Here is a 19,134-nt window from a genome sequence, read left to right on the forward strand (position 1 = left end):
AAAGAGGTTTTTTTTTTTAAAAGGTTGGAACGTAGTTGAGATTTGAAAGTTGAAAGAAAGTCTGGTTAAGTTGTCAACTCTTTAATATATAATTAATATTTATTACACTCAACAAAATCCATCATACTTTATATTAAAAAATAAGGTTAAAAAAATTAATATTTGTCACACTTAATAAATTAATAAGTAATTCATAACTTTTTATTTGTTGAGAGTTCCTTGTTCATATTTCCTTCTTTGCTAGCGGTAAGTTCTACCTACAGGTGCCAAAAGTTAGGTCAGGGTAGGTTCATTTGCTTGACGAATCGATACATTTTAGAGTTTTGAGTGCAAATACAATGATTTTTGATTCTAGGTATTACTAAATGGTAATATAGAAAGAGAAAAAGATATAACAACGTTTTGATTCTAGGTATTATCTTGACATTGATACATTAGTTACTATTATTTATCCAACGTTTATATGTTCTCCGTATCACATTTCATCTAGAGAAAAATAGCAGACACTAATATTGCAACTAAAGTACTTAAATGTTCATTGTTTTTGGGTGACGAAATAGTCAAAGGTTGTGGGACCGCAATACCCACATCATTATTCAAACTTTAATTTGACGATACAAAATGTTGTCACAAGGAGTGGCAGTCATCCTCGCCGACTATCATACATGTTATGATTAAAATCCTATTTCCCCCCAAAAACCTGCTCCTCTCATCTCATACAGATTCAATGTGAACCAACCTGCTTCTCACTGTCAGCAACTCAATAAAGTTATATCAATTAATTATGCACCCTCTTTGAAAATCCTTCTCCCCCTCACCTTCTTCTCAATCTATATCCACTAACTAACAAAATTCCACACTAACAAGTTGACCAACAACATGGAATAAAAACCAAACTTAGATTATTCAACATAGAATAAAAACCTCACACGGAGGTCTCTCCTTCCTCTTCTCTCTGAGAATTCTCACTCCAAAACCAGAAATGGAAGTTCTCTATCTGTTTCCACTGGTTGCATTTCTCATTCCTCAAATGGTTATTGGGAATGCGGAGCTTAGAGCTCTGATGGGGTTGAAGTCCTCTCTGGACCCGGAGGGCAAGATCCTTAGCTCGTGGATCAGTGATGGTGATCCATGCAGTGGTTTGTTCGAAGGGGTTGCGTGCAACCAGCATCGAAAAGTAGTCAACATCTCCTTGCAGGGAAAGGGTCTTTCAGGATGGCTCTCTCCAGCACTTGCTGAACTCAAATGCTTGTCAGGGTTATACTTGCATTACAACAACCTTTCTGGTGAGATACCACCACACTTTTCAAATCTTACTGATCTCCTTGAGCTCTATCTCAACGTCAACAGTTTATCTGGAACTATTCCTCCTGATCTCGGCAACATGGTTAGTCTCCAAGGTAACTAAATACAATATAATCTATTGGTATCAAGTTTCCTCGGTGAGTTAATGATACAAGATAAGTTGTTACTTGTTAGTTTAAGAATATGTTTGAATACAACTTTAGAAGTGTTTTTGAAAGTTTATCTAAAAAAAATAAAAAGTTTTTGTTTTCAGTAGAGTATCTCGAAAGCTCTTATATATTTGTACCCAAGTAAACCTTTTTTATTTTGATGAACAAGATACCTCTATTGCTGCATATCAATTGAAGAATTGGCTTAGATCATATCAGTTAGCTGCTAAATGCTAATCGCTGGTGGTAATTATGTAAGTTGCTTGAAGTGAACCCAATTAATAGGTCTGTGTGCTTTCTTTGTTAGTGCTGCAGTTGGGAGATAACCAGTTGGTGGGAAATATACCTACACAGATAGGTTCTTTGAAGCAGCTTAGTACTCTTGCTTTGCAATATAACAAGTTTACTGGTCAAGTTCCTCTTAGCTTGGGGAACTTGGAGAAGCTAAGCAGGCTAAATTTGAGCTTCAACAATTTTAGTGGTACAATTCCGGCAACACTAGCACATATTCAACATTTGGAAGTTCTAGACATTCAGAACAATTCTTTATCAGGGATTGTTCCTTCGGGTATGCCTCTATCCTCCTTTCTTTGCAGCAAAATTTACTTATTTTCCTAGCATTTCTCTTTGTATATTTTAGGCACTGTTTATACTGATTAAAGTTTTAAAAATGAAAATGAAGCATTGAAGAGACTTGGGGAAGGATTCCAAGGTGCAAACAACCCGGGTTTATGTGGTGTTGGATTTTCTACTCTGAGAGCTTGCAACAAAGATCAAAATTTAAACGTTAACCATATTGATACATCAGATGGAGACCAACCCAAAAGTAGTAATTCTTCAAAGGCTCTCCCAGAGCCAGCAAATGTTCAGTTGCATTGTGATCAGACCCATTGTTCAAAATCAAAGAGGTTTCCTCAAACTGTCATCACAGCAGGGGCTATAATCATTACTCTCACATTCATATGTGCTGGTTTTTTGACATTCTTCAGATACCGCCGTCAAAAGCAGAGGATTGGTAATACCTCAAGTTCTTCTTGTGAAGGGAAACTTAGTTCTGATCAGCCTAAAGAGTTCTACACAAAAAGTCCATCTGCACTCGTTAATATCGAGTATTATAGTGGATGGGATCCATTGTCTAATGGTCAAAATGCTGATGCTGGTGGGTTATCCAATGAGTATCTAAATCAATTTAGGTTTAATGTGGATGAGGTTGAATCTGCAACACAGTACCTCTCGGAAGCCAATTTACTTGGTAAGAGCAAATTCTCAGCAGTTTATAAAGGAGTTCTCAGAGATGGTTCTCTTGTGGCTATTAGAAGCATCAGTGTGACATGCTGCAAAACCGAGGAAGCTGAATTTGTAAAGGGGTTGAACTTATTAACCTCTCTGAGACATGAAAATCTTGTTAGACTGAGAGGTTTTTGTTGCTCGAGGAGTAGAGGTGAATGTTTCCTTGTCTATGACTTTGCCACCATGGGTAACCTGTCTAAATATATTGACATAGAAGATGGAAGTGACCATGTACTTGAGTGGTCCAAGAGAGTTTCTATCATCAAGGGTATTGCAAAGGGTTAGTTGTTCCTAATTACCTACCTATTCAGTAGAACTTAAATGCAATATCACATGTGGTATTCGTGTTGTTATCTAATCAAAATCAGTATTTCATCTCATTAATTGCAGCCAATTTTAGTCACTAAAATGAAAGCTATAGTTATAAGATGAAATGACGATTTTGATCTCAATAATTGCAGCCAATTTTAGCTCCTAAAATGAAAGCAACATTTGTAAGACGAAATGACGATTTTGATCGCAGAACAATTCTATCAATACTGTCTATATCTAGACTTTTCCCTTATCAGTTTTCTGTATTTTTATTTTCTTTTTTTAACTATGTTATTAGTACAAAATACTCACCAATTTTATTAATAACTAATTTATGTTAGAAAATTTGACTGATTATTTTTAGTAGTCCTCTTAATTACATTTTTTTTCATTCACAAAATTTGAATCCAAAATCTTGTTTAAAAAAATTGAGTTCACTACTATAGGAACCAAAAAGAAACATATGGTACAACATATGGTACAGCAGAAAATTTTCCAGCCAAAAAGAAAATTCCGCCAATCCTTTCTGCAAATGAATTAGAACAGACAAAAAACTCCAGCAATAATCATTTTGCAGTATGGACATTGGAGGAGACTAATAATACAATGTAATTATTCAAATAATCGAGAATCTTAGAATTCTTAAATTCAGGAAAAACTGAATGACATGCTGCATCAGATATTTATAACTGTAGATATATCTGCTTCTTTTTGTTTAATATCTGCTATTTATTTATGAGCAGGTATTGGATATCTGCATAGCAATGAAGCAAGCAAACCTACAATAGTTCACCAGAATATTTCAGTAGAAAATGTTCTCCTTGACCACCAGTTCAACCCATTGATCATGGATGCAGGATTACCTAAGATTCTTGCAGATGATGTTGTTTTCTCAGCTCTAAAAGTAAGTGCTGCAATGGGATACTTAGCTCCCGAATATATTACTACTGGACGGTTCACTGAGAAGAGTGACATATACGCATTTGGAGTTATTATTCTTCAAGTTCTATCTGGCAAGACGACAATTGGTAGTTCAATACGGATGGCAATTGAGTCTCTAAGATTTGATGATTGTGTTGACACAAACCTTAAGGGAAGATATTCTAAATTTGAAGCAGCAACGCTTTCAAAGCTTGCAATGCAGTGTACGCATGAGCTTCCTGACCAAAGACCAACCATGGTGAATGTGATTCAGGAGCTTAACGTGTTTTCTGTTCATTTATAATCATCTACTACTTTCTACTGGTATTAGGGGACGTTTAAACATTTCCTCATAGTTGGGTTTCATACATGATTTATTTCCATGAGCATATATATAGTTATCTAAACTAGCCATTGCCAAATAATTGTGGATCTAAATGGACCCGTGTCCTGTTTTTACGAACTGGTATAGTTGAAGGATGTTCTTTATTCAGTTTATTGTAAATTAAAGGGTTTCCTGAGATAATGATCTGAGAGCACAACTTGGTTTATTGTTGAATAGCTTGAAAGACATTTTCTTCAAGATGCTGCGAGAAACTTGGTTTACACTTTACAGTGAGCTATGTCTAGATAGACACAAACTTGTATAAGTGAGGAATATAAAAACATAAAATGTTTGTCTATGTTCCTGCAAGAACAGATAGGAAAACACGGATTTGGATTTTCCCACATGACCTATCTATTATATTATTTTACATCCCATTTTGTTATGGATTTATTTATACTTCTGGTCTTCTTTTTTCTAATTACACAAATATAATTCTCTAATTTTTAAAATTTAGAGATTTTACCATCCATAGTCAAACATCAACCGCTAATGTAACTCACTAGTGATGAAGTAAGAATGGTGGTGATTATGTAAATTAATCAATGTTATACAGCTTTTCGGCTGCATTATCATTCGATAAAACCCAAGCCCAACACATGAATCAACTGACACCTTATTATTTTAGTTTAATCAACAATCTGGAGTGAAATCATGAACATAAAACTAGTTTAAATACTCAAAAAGAAAATTGTCACCCAAAAGAAAATACTCAACAAGAAAATTAAGAAAATTGTCACCATTGATAGTTATATGACTTTTATCTTCCTCAAACAAAATTATCTCCCATACATATCATTTTCATGTATAAAAAAATGCACAATTTTTTAGGTTTGCAATGGTTGGAACAATTGTCATTGTTTTGCACACGTAAAAAGAGAGTATAGCATGATTCATTCCTAATTTGTGAAAGACAAAATTGTTTTATGGAAAGAGTTCTGTGGAGGAAAAATGGTACACACTACCGTTACTACAATAAAATAAAACTCATTCCGCAAGAAAATCCACAAATTGGAAGCATATTAGTATTATATTAACGCCCCATTTACAAATTTATTCATTCACCTACAAAATTGTTCATAAATACTTGCCCTTTGAACGGCATTGAGAATCCTAGGCAAAAGCAGCATGCTGTCCATGATCCTGAAGCCATTCAGAAGGCCACCAATCTGGTCTACTGGCGACAACCTTCACATCCTCTTGTCCCTGAATGCACAAAGCACTCGACCCCTTTAAAGCTTCTTCAAGTCGCAAGAGCCCCAGCCCACGACATCCTAGGGCAGTAGTCACTATGCCAGCTTTTTTGCCGGATGCAGTGTTCATTACTTCTGAGCCTGGAACAACTTTGTTTACTAACTCTGGAATAGCAAAAAAGGAATGGCTCAGTTACATCACTATCATTATATAATATATAATACTAAAGAAGCCACATACTCCTTAGAGGAGCATATTACCTTTCCCATCATTATCGAGAAATCTTAGAGGAATTATCCGCTTTCTAATCACCCCCCTGTGATGGGTACGGGCTATGAGTTCTTGACCGACATAACAACCTTTGTCAAAGCTAATTGCATTTAGACCTGCAAGATTATACTCAAGCGGTACTGCCTCACCTGGACATGATCAATTAATCAAGATATTTGAGACAACTCACCGAAAGATCTCTTCTCAGTAAGAGCTTTTTACAAGGAAACAAACATGCACCTTTTGGAATCTCGGTTGATCCTTCTGCTACTCCCTTCTCTATTCTCCATAGAAGGAAATTCTGTTCATCAGTCTCTTTATCAACCTCAATTAGAGGTGCTGAAACACGTAGAGATGAGGGAGACTCTTTCAGGACTAAAGATCCAAAGTTTTGTCACAATAATGTAAAAGATTGCAACAATAAATATTAGACACAAATTTTATTAGCAGCCAAAGAATAGATAACTAACGAGTTATATTTGATGGGAAGATTCCTCGAAAACCAAGAGAGACCAATCTGGGATCCTTAAACCATTGCCACCCATGATCACTCCCATGTGAAGAAGACATTGCAGTACGATCCAAACCAGCACCCCAGCCAACAGAGGCTGCTTCTGGTTCTTCTACTTGTGAGGACTTCTCAGGAAGGCCAGCACCATATCGCTGCCAGCACGAGAAATCTCTGGAGACATCATCAATCTCAACCTTTGACCTCAACCTGTATCTGTAGCACTAAAATGTTAATGTCTCCGCTCAGAAATAAAAACCAATAAAACAAGAGTAGGAAGAAGATTAACTTCAATTAAAAAGCACAAGCAACGAACTGGCTTGCTCTGATCACATCAAAAAACAAGATGCCTAGGCAAGCCAAACAATCTACTCTGTGTAGGCTAACGGTTGGTTAATCAGACTTTATAACATGCATATGCAGCGTAACATGACCACGCTTAGAGAGACAAATAGATGTTCCTGGTGCAAGGGAAATCTTTCTATACCATTTAATGTCTAACGGCTGTAACTTCAAGGCAACTGCTGGGCACTAGTTAAAGGAAATACAAGCAGAGCATTTATTATATTGTAAATACAAAAATCATTCTTCCATGCTTGCTTCGTAATTGAAAGTCTTTAATAGAGTGCATGCCATTCTATATTGAGTGTTCCCAGTGCATTCCTAACTTGAAACATGATATTAAAGTAGAAGATAATGACTGTCCCCAAGTTGAGATGTTAGACATTGAGCTTGTTTAGAAGAGATTTTGAACTTCTCTGTGGGGGAAAAAAAGCACTTTATTTCCAGTTGGTTGAGTAGCTCTCAAAATTAACTCTTTAATTTCAATTGAATAGCTCTCAAAATGCCTTCTAAGCTTGTATTTGATTATTTTTTAGCAACTCTAATATTATCCTCAAAAAACTAATCACCAAAATAGTTTATTGACAAAGGTGAAGTTGAGGAAGTAAGTCAGAATAGAAGTAATGGGACGAAAAGAATGAATGGAAGAGTGAACTGACTTGTTGAAGGTTTGCAACAACTCATCCAAGATAGAAGCATCGACGTCAGCAAACAAATGAAAGGGTTGATCGGTGTGGGAGTGAGGGCCAGAGCCAGTGTGATCGAGCATGGTGTCGCACGTGGGAGGCTTATAGAGAAGGAGGTCGTAGAGGAATCTCCCTTGAGGAGTCAACAGCGCAGCATAAATAGGAGGAACCGAGGTGGCAGGGACGTTGGGTGTGGGCAAGTTTTCGGTTTTGTCACCAATGGATTCACCCAACCTCCATACATCGTTGGTCAACAGGCCCTGGAGGAACTTGAGGGTGTCAGGCCCGCGGAACCGTATAACGGAGCGGGACTTGAGGAGAGAGGCTACGGGCCCAGCGCTTTGGACCTGGCTTTCGCAACGGTTACTGAATTGCTTCCATCTGAAACGGTGGGCAATGGATTTGGGCAATGCTACGCGATTCATGGCTAGTGCTGCTTTGGGGAAAGATGGAGAAGAAGAAAATAGAGAATACGTTGGGAAGGTTTGGATGCGTGGCTAGTTGGCGGGTTGACACGTTGTTAGAGATGGATAGGTGTTCGATGAAAGACGTGTGAGGGGATCCACATCCACTCGTCCGCTCCTCGCTACTCAACTTCGCCACGCTTGCATTCTTTTTTTGCGTGGCGCGCTACACTTTTTATTTATTTTTTTCCCCCTGTAACTATGTAGATTCTCCTAGATGACTATGCTGTTGGTTATCTCAATTTTGCTCTTTGGCGTTGTAAGAGCGGTCAGTAGTGCACAAGATGATCAGGCCCACAGAGTCTGGTCAGGCCGGCCCAATAGTAGGTCACACTTTAAGTCCAATATCATAAAAAAATATTCTATGCAACTCCTCCATTGTGGCCCAAGGGTTCTCTGATAAAAATGCATGGTGCTTTAAATTCACGGGAAAAGTACAATTTGCTGATCCTGCTGTATTGGTGGACGTGCCCTTTGAAACTCCCTCGTGTCGTGTACCCTATTCATCACGCGGCTACAAACACGACATTATCAGATTCTCAATTGTGTTAATATTCTAGTTGAACATATGGGTCTAAGCTGCTTAATTGTAAACTCTAATAACTTTACAGTTATGTAGATAGCCATATTTTGAATGTAAATCAAACTTCAGGTTAGGTGAAGTTGAGTGATTGACTCGATTTCGTTTCAGCTTACGATATCCATTTAAGAAGAAAATGATTGCTCGTATATGAATAACAAATGCAGACAATATACGGCGTAAGGATATGAAATAAAATTGCTAAAATAATGACAAAAATAACTGTATTAGCTTGAGAATCAAGTTGAGATACAGCACACGTTGAAAAAAAAACAAAATTGTTGAGATGTCGTGGGTATCTTGTACTTTGTACCCTTTCCACCTGCCTCCTTGGCTGCTTATTTATTCATATTATTATATTTGATGAACTCCACATTTCCATGAAGCTTGTTGTAACGAGCACAACTCCTTAAACTATTTGTGATTTTGAGAATTCCGAAGAAAACAAAGTTGTATCTTTACATTTGAGTAAATCATTATATCAATCCTTGAAATTATAATCATCAATAATTTTACTTGTTAAAATTGTGGGGAAAAAATGTCAATAGTTGATCATTAACTTTAGCAACAAAAACTTATTTTTGGTTTTTAAATTTAGTGTGCGTTGATCAATTTAGTCCCTGACTTTTGTGTATTAATCAATTTTATTTTTAATGTTAAAAAGACCAAATTAATGGCTAATGGTTATTAAAACCAAGGATCAAATTGATAATAGTACTAAATTAATTGATTTATTGTAATACTTGAAACTGAATTTATTGGTGGAGTTTATTTCATGAACTAAATTTATTGACAATAGCGAAAGTGAGGCATGGACTAAATTTTTAGCGGGTTGTAGATTTTTAAAATCTAATTTGGTGTGTTGCTGTTTAGTTATCATCAGTTATAAATTTTGGCTTCTTGATAATTACTTGGTTTAGCAAGGGGATCAATTTGATTGAGGTCATGGGTTTAAGTATCCCTAGTGAGTGAGTAACTGTGAAGGATAGTCTTAAGTCTTAACATCTCATTACATTATGTCTTTAATGAATCAATACAGCCTCATAAGTTGGATTTAATTAGTATTGAAAATCCAACAAATAAACCCGTTTTAATTAATATCTAAAATAATGCTGTCAAAAAAATATCTAAAATTATAAGCATTTTGCGAATTCTGATCTTATGAAACTTATTTTAATTTCTAACTTCATTATATGTCATCGTTTTTTTTTTCCTTTTTAAATAACAACGTTCACTATGCTACTTAATATCAATGAAAGACATAATTTTGGTATTGTTTTATTTTTGCAAGTTCTTTGTTATTGGATACTTGCGATTCATTTGTCAAAGATGCTTTTAGAATTTTGAGAAAATTACATGTACTGGTATGTGCTCCAGCTTGATAAAGTCAACCATTAATTAGAGTTACTATAAGTAAAGAAGTGAGCCTCCATTAAATGAATACTCCTCCGTATTTTATTCGATTTAAGGTTTTGTACGAAATTTAAGAAAATGATTGATATTTTAATTTTTAAAAATATTTATTACTTACTTTTCTATTCTATTACCCTCTATTTTTTTTATAGTATTTCATTGGAAACGTATTGTTCTTTTAAATGTAACATTAACTTTATATAGGTAGTTGGTGAAAAAATAGGTAAACATTAAAAATAAATAGGCACATTGTTCAATAAATATATATTAATTATTAAGGGTAAAAACGAGAAAAAAAATTAATAAGTCATTGATTTTAGTAAAATAACAATAAAAAAAATGACAAATTCTGACAAAATGATTATGAATAAAAAAGGGAGGGTGTATAATTGTTGTTGATTGAATGAAAAGATGTTGAAGACAACATGTATTTATGAGATAAGCATGAACTAACTAATCCTAACAAACTGAAGCTAACTACCCCAATTAACCATGTAGGTGGAGTGTCTAATTGCTAAGTTCATTCAGTCACAATAATTGTATTTCATGCTGAGTTCTGCAATTTCTAACGATAGAAAACCACACCAACGCAGATCGAATACATGTGTTATTCTATTATTGTTTATGTGAAAATTAGAAAAAAAGAGAAGATCTATAAATTTCAGTGTTTCTCGGAAATCATAGTAAATGGTTCGTATATCATTATTAATAATTTGTCTGATTTTCTTTTCGTTCAAAACAGTATTAATTACTCTTTCATGTTCCCAGTTAGTACATGCTATTGTCAATTAGTCTTGTCACTAACTACGCCCAGTCTCACTTCTAGTGTCTTCTCTGTGCTGCGACCTGCGAGCACCGAGGTACAAATTCTCGGGTATGCAATGCATTCGAGAAGCAGAACTCGTGCATGAAGCTTGCTGGAAAGATCCGCAAAGTAGTTGATACCAACCTGCAGTCATGACATGATCCAAAGATTGAAATCTTTTCCCCCATGTTTTATTAATTTTATGAAGGTTGAAAAATAAAATTAAGGGCAGAAATTCCACTCCTCTTCTCACTTTGACTGCAGCTAATCCATAGCCAAAAAGACTAGTCCAAATAGGAATAACAAAAATTCGAAATAGCACGTAACAACTCTGATGAACTTTCTAACAAATAGAATATATAAATGGAGATATATTAAGTAGGCGATTTTATTAAGGGCATGCTTTCATTACAGGCATTGAAAAAAAAGGTTTATCTTTCAGATGGAGTTTTTAAAATAAAGAAATAAATGTAATGATTTGTAATACATAATAAGAAGAGAAATAATACTTGTCACCTTAAACTTTGTGATATACAAAAAAGACTAGATGATGGAAAGTGTATTTACAAATGGGGGTGAGAAAAATCATTTTCGAATAAAATGCACGTCCCCTGATTGCTGATCAACATGCTTAATCCATCTATGTCGCGAGGTGGTACCGTGAGAGGAGGCAGAGACGTGCGCCATGTCAAGGCCCTTGCCAACAGGAAGAAAGACCGAACGAAGAAGGCGGCGGGAATTGGAAGCTTGCGCTTGTGCCACCAGGCTCCGCCACACGAAGCCCTTGGCCTTGGAGGCAGAAGTGGCGTTCTTGCACAGCAACACCGCGCCCCTACTACTCAACTTGGCCAGCCTCACCACGCGCGGAAAATCCTTCCTCCGACCATCCACCACCAAGAACTCCACGCCGACCAGACCCTCCATCACCTCCTCCGCTTCCCCCACCACGATCTCCGCCGCCACGCCCGCCTCGCCCATCCGCTCGGCGTACTCGGACCTGGCGCGTTCGTCGGCCACCACGCACACGTGTCTCCCGCACGTGTGGCGCCTGGCCACTGCTAGACCGACGCTGGTGGCGATCACCCCGCCCTGCGACCACGTCTCCACTATGAGCTGCGCGTTCCACCCCGCCGCCATCGCCGAAATAAACTCCGCCACTCCTGATTCGCGGGAAACCTCACACTGCACAAAACATAACATAACATAACATAACATGTTTGTTATTACAACACACAACGAGGAACACAATCAAATTAAATTAAATTAAATTGGCGCTTACGGATTGGACTGTGTCTATGTATGCTTTGGAGGCTCTCTCCGGTGACCAAGATAGTTTCATTATATTTGTTGTGAATTGTGATGTGCGTGTTTGTGTGAGTGCTGGGTTTGGAAAGGGGGTGTGGATTTAATTTATGTGCGCGATAGAGACCGTTGACATTTCATGCTTTGGTATTGGATTACGATAGCGCTCCCAAGACCAAGAAACTTATTACCTTACACTCACACCTCATTTTCTCGGTGCGGGTAGCGGTGGATCCACGTGCCAATCACAATTACTATTTTACTCCTATTTCCCACTATCCAACTTTTTCATTCCCTATAATATATGTTGTTGCTGGTTTTAGATTTTAGTGCCACTTTTCTTCTACTTGTAATTCTACCCTTGTGGACCAAGCCCATTCTCCTCATTGGCCAATGCCATCAAAAATATCAACAAAATATCAAACCTCCCTCTCTTCATATTCATTACGCCTTCTCTTTATCTAAACTATTTTTCTTTTTTCTTTTTTTGTAAACACATATTTCAGAAATTATCACATTTTAATTATATATATATTTTTTTATGTTTATAAGTAATGACTGTGATCATACTTTCCAATATCTAATTTTGTTTTGGAAATTAGTTTTGACGAATAATTTGGGAGTTAAAATTTTTTTCTTACAATTTCTCGTATTAAATGCAAGTTTTAAAAATGATATCGTTTTGATACATTATTATTTTATAGCTAATATCCAGAAGGAGTAGGATGCAAGACATTGAAAATAGTAATATGATGGAGAAGGAAAATGGTCAGATGGAGACCGTTTAAAATAGTTCCAGAAAGAAATACTTGTCATGGGGTATCTGAGATCACTGCATCCGTAATTAATAACTCAGAACTATCTAATGAATGAATAGGACTTGAGCCAAGTCCTAGTCCTATTCAAAAGAAGCAAGCACCCAATTTACGAATAAACAACTTCATTGCTCATCTTATTAAATTTGGCCATGTAGAAGAAACAATAAGGTCAATGTTGGCTAAGATGTTAATTAATTAACGTCAGCGCTTAGGTTCTCATATTCCTCTCATCATATTTAATTAATATATTTTATAATAAAAATATTATTAAATAGATTTGAATCAGTATCCTTAAACAGTCGTTAATAGGCAAGAATGAATGAATGACAAAAAGAAAAGAGACTATTTTGACCTGAACATAACAATAAATAGTGGGCGGCATGCTTTCCAACTCTAAACAAGTCATAAACTTATCCGTACGTACGTTCACATGATATAGTATTCATTTCTGCTAATTTCAACTTCTCCTTCCGTTTGTCCCAGTAATGTAAGCCAACTAAGCCGACGCCTAAATTGAAATTCAATATAACCAACTAATTGAGAACGAGTGAATCACGGATTTTATTAATCTCCAAATTTTTAATGACATAATCAAACAGAACAAAATTTATTTAAGAGAGTGTTTAGCGCAACTCAGAAAATTTATTTGTCTAATTTTAATTCAATAATAAGGGGTTCCTTGGTGCCAGCCTGTCAATGACCCTGATCCAGACGCAAGAGAGGTTATTGGGTCAAAACAAATTGAGCAAGTAGCTATTGGTGCATGTAACATGTCTAATGGTTCACGGATTTGTGTGGGTGGTAATTATGGGTGTTCATGAATCATGAGTCATGACTGATGCATTGCCTCAAGTTCTTAATGCGCGTAGATACATGCAAAACATTTGACTATCAACGCAGTTGTGTCACTGTACATTTTTTTTTTTTTTTTAAGTTAGGAAAGATTATAAAGATGGTCGTAATAAAGATTGAACCTAAGTTCTCATATTTCTAACTATCCAATCTCTCCCCACCCAACCACCAGGCTAATCCTAATGGTCGTGTCACTGTACATAATATAATGGTATATATGGTAGGCCTCACTTCGCATTGCGGAATGCGCGCCAAGAGAAAAAGTACATCACTTTACTTTCTCAACCTACACTTGTGTTTGGGAAGGTTCTAAAAAGATAGATTATTTTTAATAATCGATTATTGTTGTAATGGAATATAATCAAAATAAAATTTTGTAGGCATATTTTTATTGAAAAATAATTTTAAAATGTTTTATTTTATTCAGTTATAAAAAAAAATGTATAATGGAAAAGGAAACAAAGAAATGGTTGTTACGAAGGAGGCTAAGGTGGGACGGTGGAAAAACTCTTTTTTGTTGCGTGTGGGCCGTGGAGATTTTTCTTTTTCTTTTCTATTTGGTATCGTGTACTTTCTTGAGTTGGGAAGTGAATAACTCATTTACTGTAGACGGACTTTATTGACCAATTTAAAACTCTCGTCTGTCCATAAACTATTATAATGACATTTAATTCATTAACACAATATATATATATATATGTGTGGTGGTTTGATTTCCGATCCTAATATCTAATTATTTATATGTAATTTTTATTATATTTATAATTTATTTATATTTAAATAATAATTAAATTTTATAGCTTTTATGTATGTAAATCTATTACTACAAATTTTATATAATGAATTAATAAAAAATTAATTCAGAATCGTGTTATAAAATTAAAAATAAATATTTTTTAAAGAATTAAATTAATTCAAATATTATAATAAAATAAATAATTTAATAAATAAAAGATAAAAATAAATATAAAAAATAAGATAAAAAATTAAAATTTTTAATTTAATTTAAATTAATCTATCAATTAATACAATAAAATATTTTTAATATTACATTATATGCCTTTTAATTATTATTTATTTTATTTTAGAATTAAGTTATGAAACAAAATCTATCTTTAATTACAAGATTAATAGTGTTGTTCTTTAATTAGAATTAAAATTTCATCTTAATAATACAAATACAAATATATATTAATAAGATTTATATTAAATATAAGTATATGTTATTTATAAAATTTTAATTATGATATCATCAAAGTGGAGCTAAGTTTTATAGTAAGTTTTAAAATTTAAACCCTTGCTCGAGCTTTTGTGCCTCTTTCTTTCACCGTGTCTTCAGCTTATATGCCTTGTGTAAGTTGTACGAACAGCTGAATGGTTCAAAAGGTACACTAACATAGGGGTAGAGCTGTCAAAATGGGCAAACCCCGTTCATGTGGGCTGGTCCACCTTGACTCACTTTAAAAACGAGTCAACCCAACCCGGCCTACTTGTGATTTTCTATAAAAAAAAAAAATTTGGCCCGGCCCGACTCACCACAGGTTGGTGGGTTATATGGGCCAGCCCACCAGCCCACCAAAAATTAAAAAAAAAATTATCAACAAAATTTAAAATTTAAAATTAATTATAAATTAACATAATAGTCATAAAATTAACATCATTAATAGTTATAAGTCATAATTCATCATACAAAATTAAATACAAATCATGATAAAAGTCTAAAATAAAAATTTTCAATATACCATCATACAAAATTAACTACAAATCATACTTAATTTTTTATTAAAAAAAAATGGTGGGTTGGTGGGCCACCTGGTCCACCACGAGTTTAGCCTAGGTGGGCCGGGTCAAAGTGGGCCGGGTTGGCCCACGGGTCCCCGCCCACTTTGACAGCTCTACCTAGGGGTGTTCATGGATCGATTTTTTTTTTGAAAAAACCGATCCAAACTGAACCGAACCGTTTTATAAAAGTGGATCAGTTAACCGATACATTTTTTATAAAGTGGATCAGTTTGGTTTATTTAAAGTATGGATCGGTTTTTTTGAAATTGGATCGGTTCGGTGCGGTGTGGTTATCTACTTTTTACTCATATATGGATCAATTTTTTTAAAAAATCAAACCGAACCGAACGGACCCACTTTGTAAAAATGGATTGGATAACTAAACCGGTTTTACAAAGTGGTTCGGTTCGGATTTTTTTTCAAAATAGATCGGATTTTTCAATATGAATCGGTTCGATTATAGATCGGTTCAGATCAATTTGAATTTTTTGTACACCCCTACACTAACCTACTAGCCATGAAAGTATAAATTATGAAACAAGACACCTTTTTGAAAAGATAAATTTCATCTCCTTGCTTTGAGATTTTTTCTCAAAAGAAGTGAGTGCTCATATTGTAAAATAATGCTTTTTTACCATGAGAATGAAAGATCCAAAGAGAATTAATTACTTGTTTTTTTTAATGATATTAGGATGATTTTATGAAGGATAATAAGTGTATCTGTATAACGAGTATTTAATTAGTGGGATATTAGTAATATATTACTCTCTTTCCAAACTCTATTATCAGCTGAAATTTCATGCTATTCCGTTAGGCTAAAAACCTAATTTGGTCCCTTATAATCTTTTTTTGTTTCAATTTAGTCTCTCATTAATTTTTTGTCTCAATTTAGTCTCAAACTAATTAATTAGTTTCAATTTAGTCCCAAATTAATTAATTGGTTTCAATGTGGGGCTTTCCGTCCAAATTGCTTTAACGGTGTTAACTTTTGGCCACGTGGATGTCATGTAGATGCATACGTGAATGCCACGTGGATGAGAATTTTTTTTAAAACACCTGGACCCAGAACGGCCCGTTCTGAAACCGGAACGGGCCGTTCTGGGTGCACTTTTGGTGTGTTAATTTTGCATCCGGAACGTCTCGTTCAAGGTGCAAAATTAACACACCGAAAATGCAACCAGAACGTCCCGTTTCGGTTTCAGAACGGGCCGTTCCGGTTTTAGAACGGGCCGTTCCGGTTTTATTTTATTTTTTTATATATAAAATATTAATAAATTTATAAAATATATATTATTAATTATATTTTAATTATGTTATTATATCTAATAAAATAAATATATTAATATTTTTTATATTTTATTTTATTATGTTTATCTTATTAATTTTTATCATTTTATTCTTTTAATCTTAAATAAGTTGCAAAAAATTATAAAGTGATATTTAAATATTTTATCAAACAGAAAGAGAAAAAGAAAAAATTATTACTATTTATAAGACAATTATATTTTATAAAATAAGTAATTTTAAAATTTTTACCATAAAAAAATATTTTTCAAAATTATTATATTTTTTAATAAAATTAATCAAGAATATTGATTTAATTGCATTTTTTATCTCTCAAGTATTACAATTGTGCAGTTTTGTGATCTCCAAGATTTTAATTGCATAATTTTTGTAAAAGTATATTAATATTAATTTATCAATAATATTAAAATACTAATAATATATAAATTTTATTTATTTAGTAATAATAAATATATATCATTTGATACATTAAAAAAATATACGTTAATTTAAATAAACAAACAATTATATAATTTTAAAACATTATATATATATATATATATATATATATATTAAAATTTTAAAATTATTAAATTTTTAATGAGAAAGACTAAAATTGCACAATTATGATATTTGAGAGATTAAAATTGTTCAATTAAAAATTGTGAGACAAAAATTACACAACTATAATCTTTTAAGGACAGAAATTACTCAATTAAAACTTTAGATATCAAAATTGCATAATTATAATATAAAAAACACAATTAAGTAAAAAATATTTTATTCACAATTTTGGAACGGGCCGTTCTGAGTCCAGAACGGCCCGTTCTGAGTCACTGGTGGTGTTTTAATTTTGCAATCAGAACGGCCCGTTCTGGTTTTAGAACGGGCCGTCTGGTCCAGGTGTTTTCAAAAAAGTTCTCATCCACGTGGATGCCACGTGTGCATCTACGTGGCCAAAAATTAACTCCGTTTAAATAATTTGGACGGAAGTCCCACATTGAAACTAATTAATTAATTTGGGACTAAATTGAAACTAATTAATTAGTTTGGGACCAAATTGAGACAAAAAATTAATGAGGGACTAAATTGAAACAAAAAAATATTATAAGGGACCAAATTAGATTTTTAGCCATTCCGTTAATAGTCTATGCTATTTCCTTTTTTTATTTATTTTCATTTATCGTTTTCACTTTTAATTTATAAAATTATCATTTGTTGCGGGAATCAAAGGGAAAAAAGTCATTTTACTTTTTATATAAATCTTATGAATAAAAATAAATTAATTTTATAATATTTTATAAATTAAAAGTAAAAATAGAAAGAGAAAATATAGTAAATAGACTCTTAGCATTTTTATTACCAATACTGGATAATTCACTTTTAAATTATTAAATTAGTGTAGTCTTAAATTTATATATATATATATATATATATATATATATATATATATATATATATATATATATATGTATGTGTGTGTGTGTGGGGGTTGTATTTTCCTTTTCTTTTCTTTTCAAGGGTGACATTTAGGATGAATTGGAGAAGAATGCAAAAAGAAAACGAAGTAAACAAATAAAAATTGATAGATGTGATAAGTGATGTAAAAAAAAATGAAATGAAATAAATAAAAAAGTGAGTGAAATTTTATAATTTTTTAATATGTGGTGATCAACATTTTAGACCAAAACTAATACCGTGGTTCTAAATTTACATATATATATATATATATATATATATATATATATATATATATGAAGATTATAATAATATTGATGTAATTTTTAGTAAGTATTACACCGCTCAATAACTTTATATTAAATGTGAACAACTGTTAAATTGAAAGTTCTTTACTCTTAGATTATATATACAAAATTTTATATTAATTCAAGATGATTTGATACTTCATTCTTATAAAATAAAATTGACGTAATATATACATTTTAAAATTACTAAAATATGAACTCTTAGATTACCTTCAAATTGTTGTTCAATTTTAACAAAATTTGATATAAGCACATAAAATGATATGAACTTTCAATCTAACAGTTGAATTTACAAAATTCATATTCAATATAAAGTTATTGAACGATGTAATAAAAGTTATACCAGTATTATTATTATTATTATTATTATATATATATATATACACAAAATTTTATATTAACTCAAGATGATTTGATACTTAACTCTTATAAAATAAAATTGACGTAATATATACATTTTAAAATATACTAAAATATGAACTCTTAAATTACCTTCAAATTATTGTTCAATTTTAACAAAATTTGATATAAGCACATAAAGTGATATGAACTTTCAATCTAACAATTGGATTTACAAAATTCATATTTAATATAAAGTTATTGAGCGATGTAATAAAAGTTACACTAGTGTTATTATATATATATATATATATATATATATATATATATATATATATATATATATATATATGTGTGTGTGTGTGTA

At 33.1% G+C, this 19,134-nt stretch overlaps 3 protein-coding genes across 3 annotated transcripts; 1 reads left to right on the forward strand and 2 right to left on the reverse strand.

The window, feature by feature from the left end:
- Window positions 1-586: 586 nt before the first annotated feature.
- On the forward strand, window positions 587-4,528 carry LOC109799949 (protein CLAVATA3 INSENSITIVE RECEPTOR KINASE 1). Its single transcript, XM_020360615.3, has 4 exons — window positions 587-1,400; window positions 1,762-2,022; window positions 2,137-3,024; window positions 3,800-4,528. Exons 1-4 carry the CDS (start codon window positions 983-985, stop codon window positions 4,279-4,281), a joined length of 2,049 nt encoding a protein of 682 aa, XP_020216204.2. The 5' UTR covers window positions 587-982; the 3' UTR covers window positions 4,282-4,528.
- A 691-nt stretch (window positions 4,529-5,219) lies between these two features.
- Window positions 5,220-7,995, reverse strand: LOC109801537 (putative transferase At4g12130, mitochondrial). The gene is made up of 5 exons (XM_020362631.3): window positions 7,336-7,995; window positions 6,297-6,550; window positions 6,067-6,165; window positions 5,817-5,975; window positions 5,220-5,720 (listed from the first exon to the last, which is right to left on the reverse strand). Exons 1-5 carry the CDS (start codon window positions 7,785-7,787, stop codon window positions 5,476-5,478), a joined length of 1,209 nt encoding a protein of 402 aa, XP_020218220.1. The 5' UTR covers window positions 7,788-7,995; the 3' UTR covers window positions 5,220-5,475.
- Window positions 7,996-10,988: 2,993 nt separating this feature from the next.
- Window positions 10,989-12,118, reverse strand: LOC109801440 (uncharacterized). The gene is made up of 2 exons (XM_020362507.3): window positions 11,904-12,118; window positions 10,989-11,806 (listed from the first exon to the last, which is right to left on the reverse strand). The coding sequence occupies exons 1-2, from the start codon at window positions 11,961-11,963 to the stop codon at window positions 11,210-11,212; spliced, it is 657 nt and encodes a 218-aa protein (XP_020218096.1). The 5' UTR covers window positions 11,964-12,118; the 3' UTR covers window positions 10,989-11,209.
- Window positions 12,119-19,134: the final 7,016 nt, after the last annotated feature.

Source organism: Cajanus cajan, chromosome 11 (genome assembly GCF_000230855.2).
Source record: "Cajanus cajan strain Asha chromosome 11, NIPB_CcT2T_4, whole genome shotgun sequence".
In the NCBI taxonomy this organism is placed as follows: domain Eukaryota; kingdom Viridiplantae; phylum Streptophyta; class Magnoliopsida; order Fabales; family Fabaceae; genus Cajanus; species Cajanus cajan.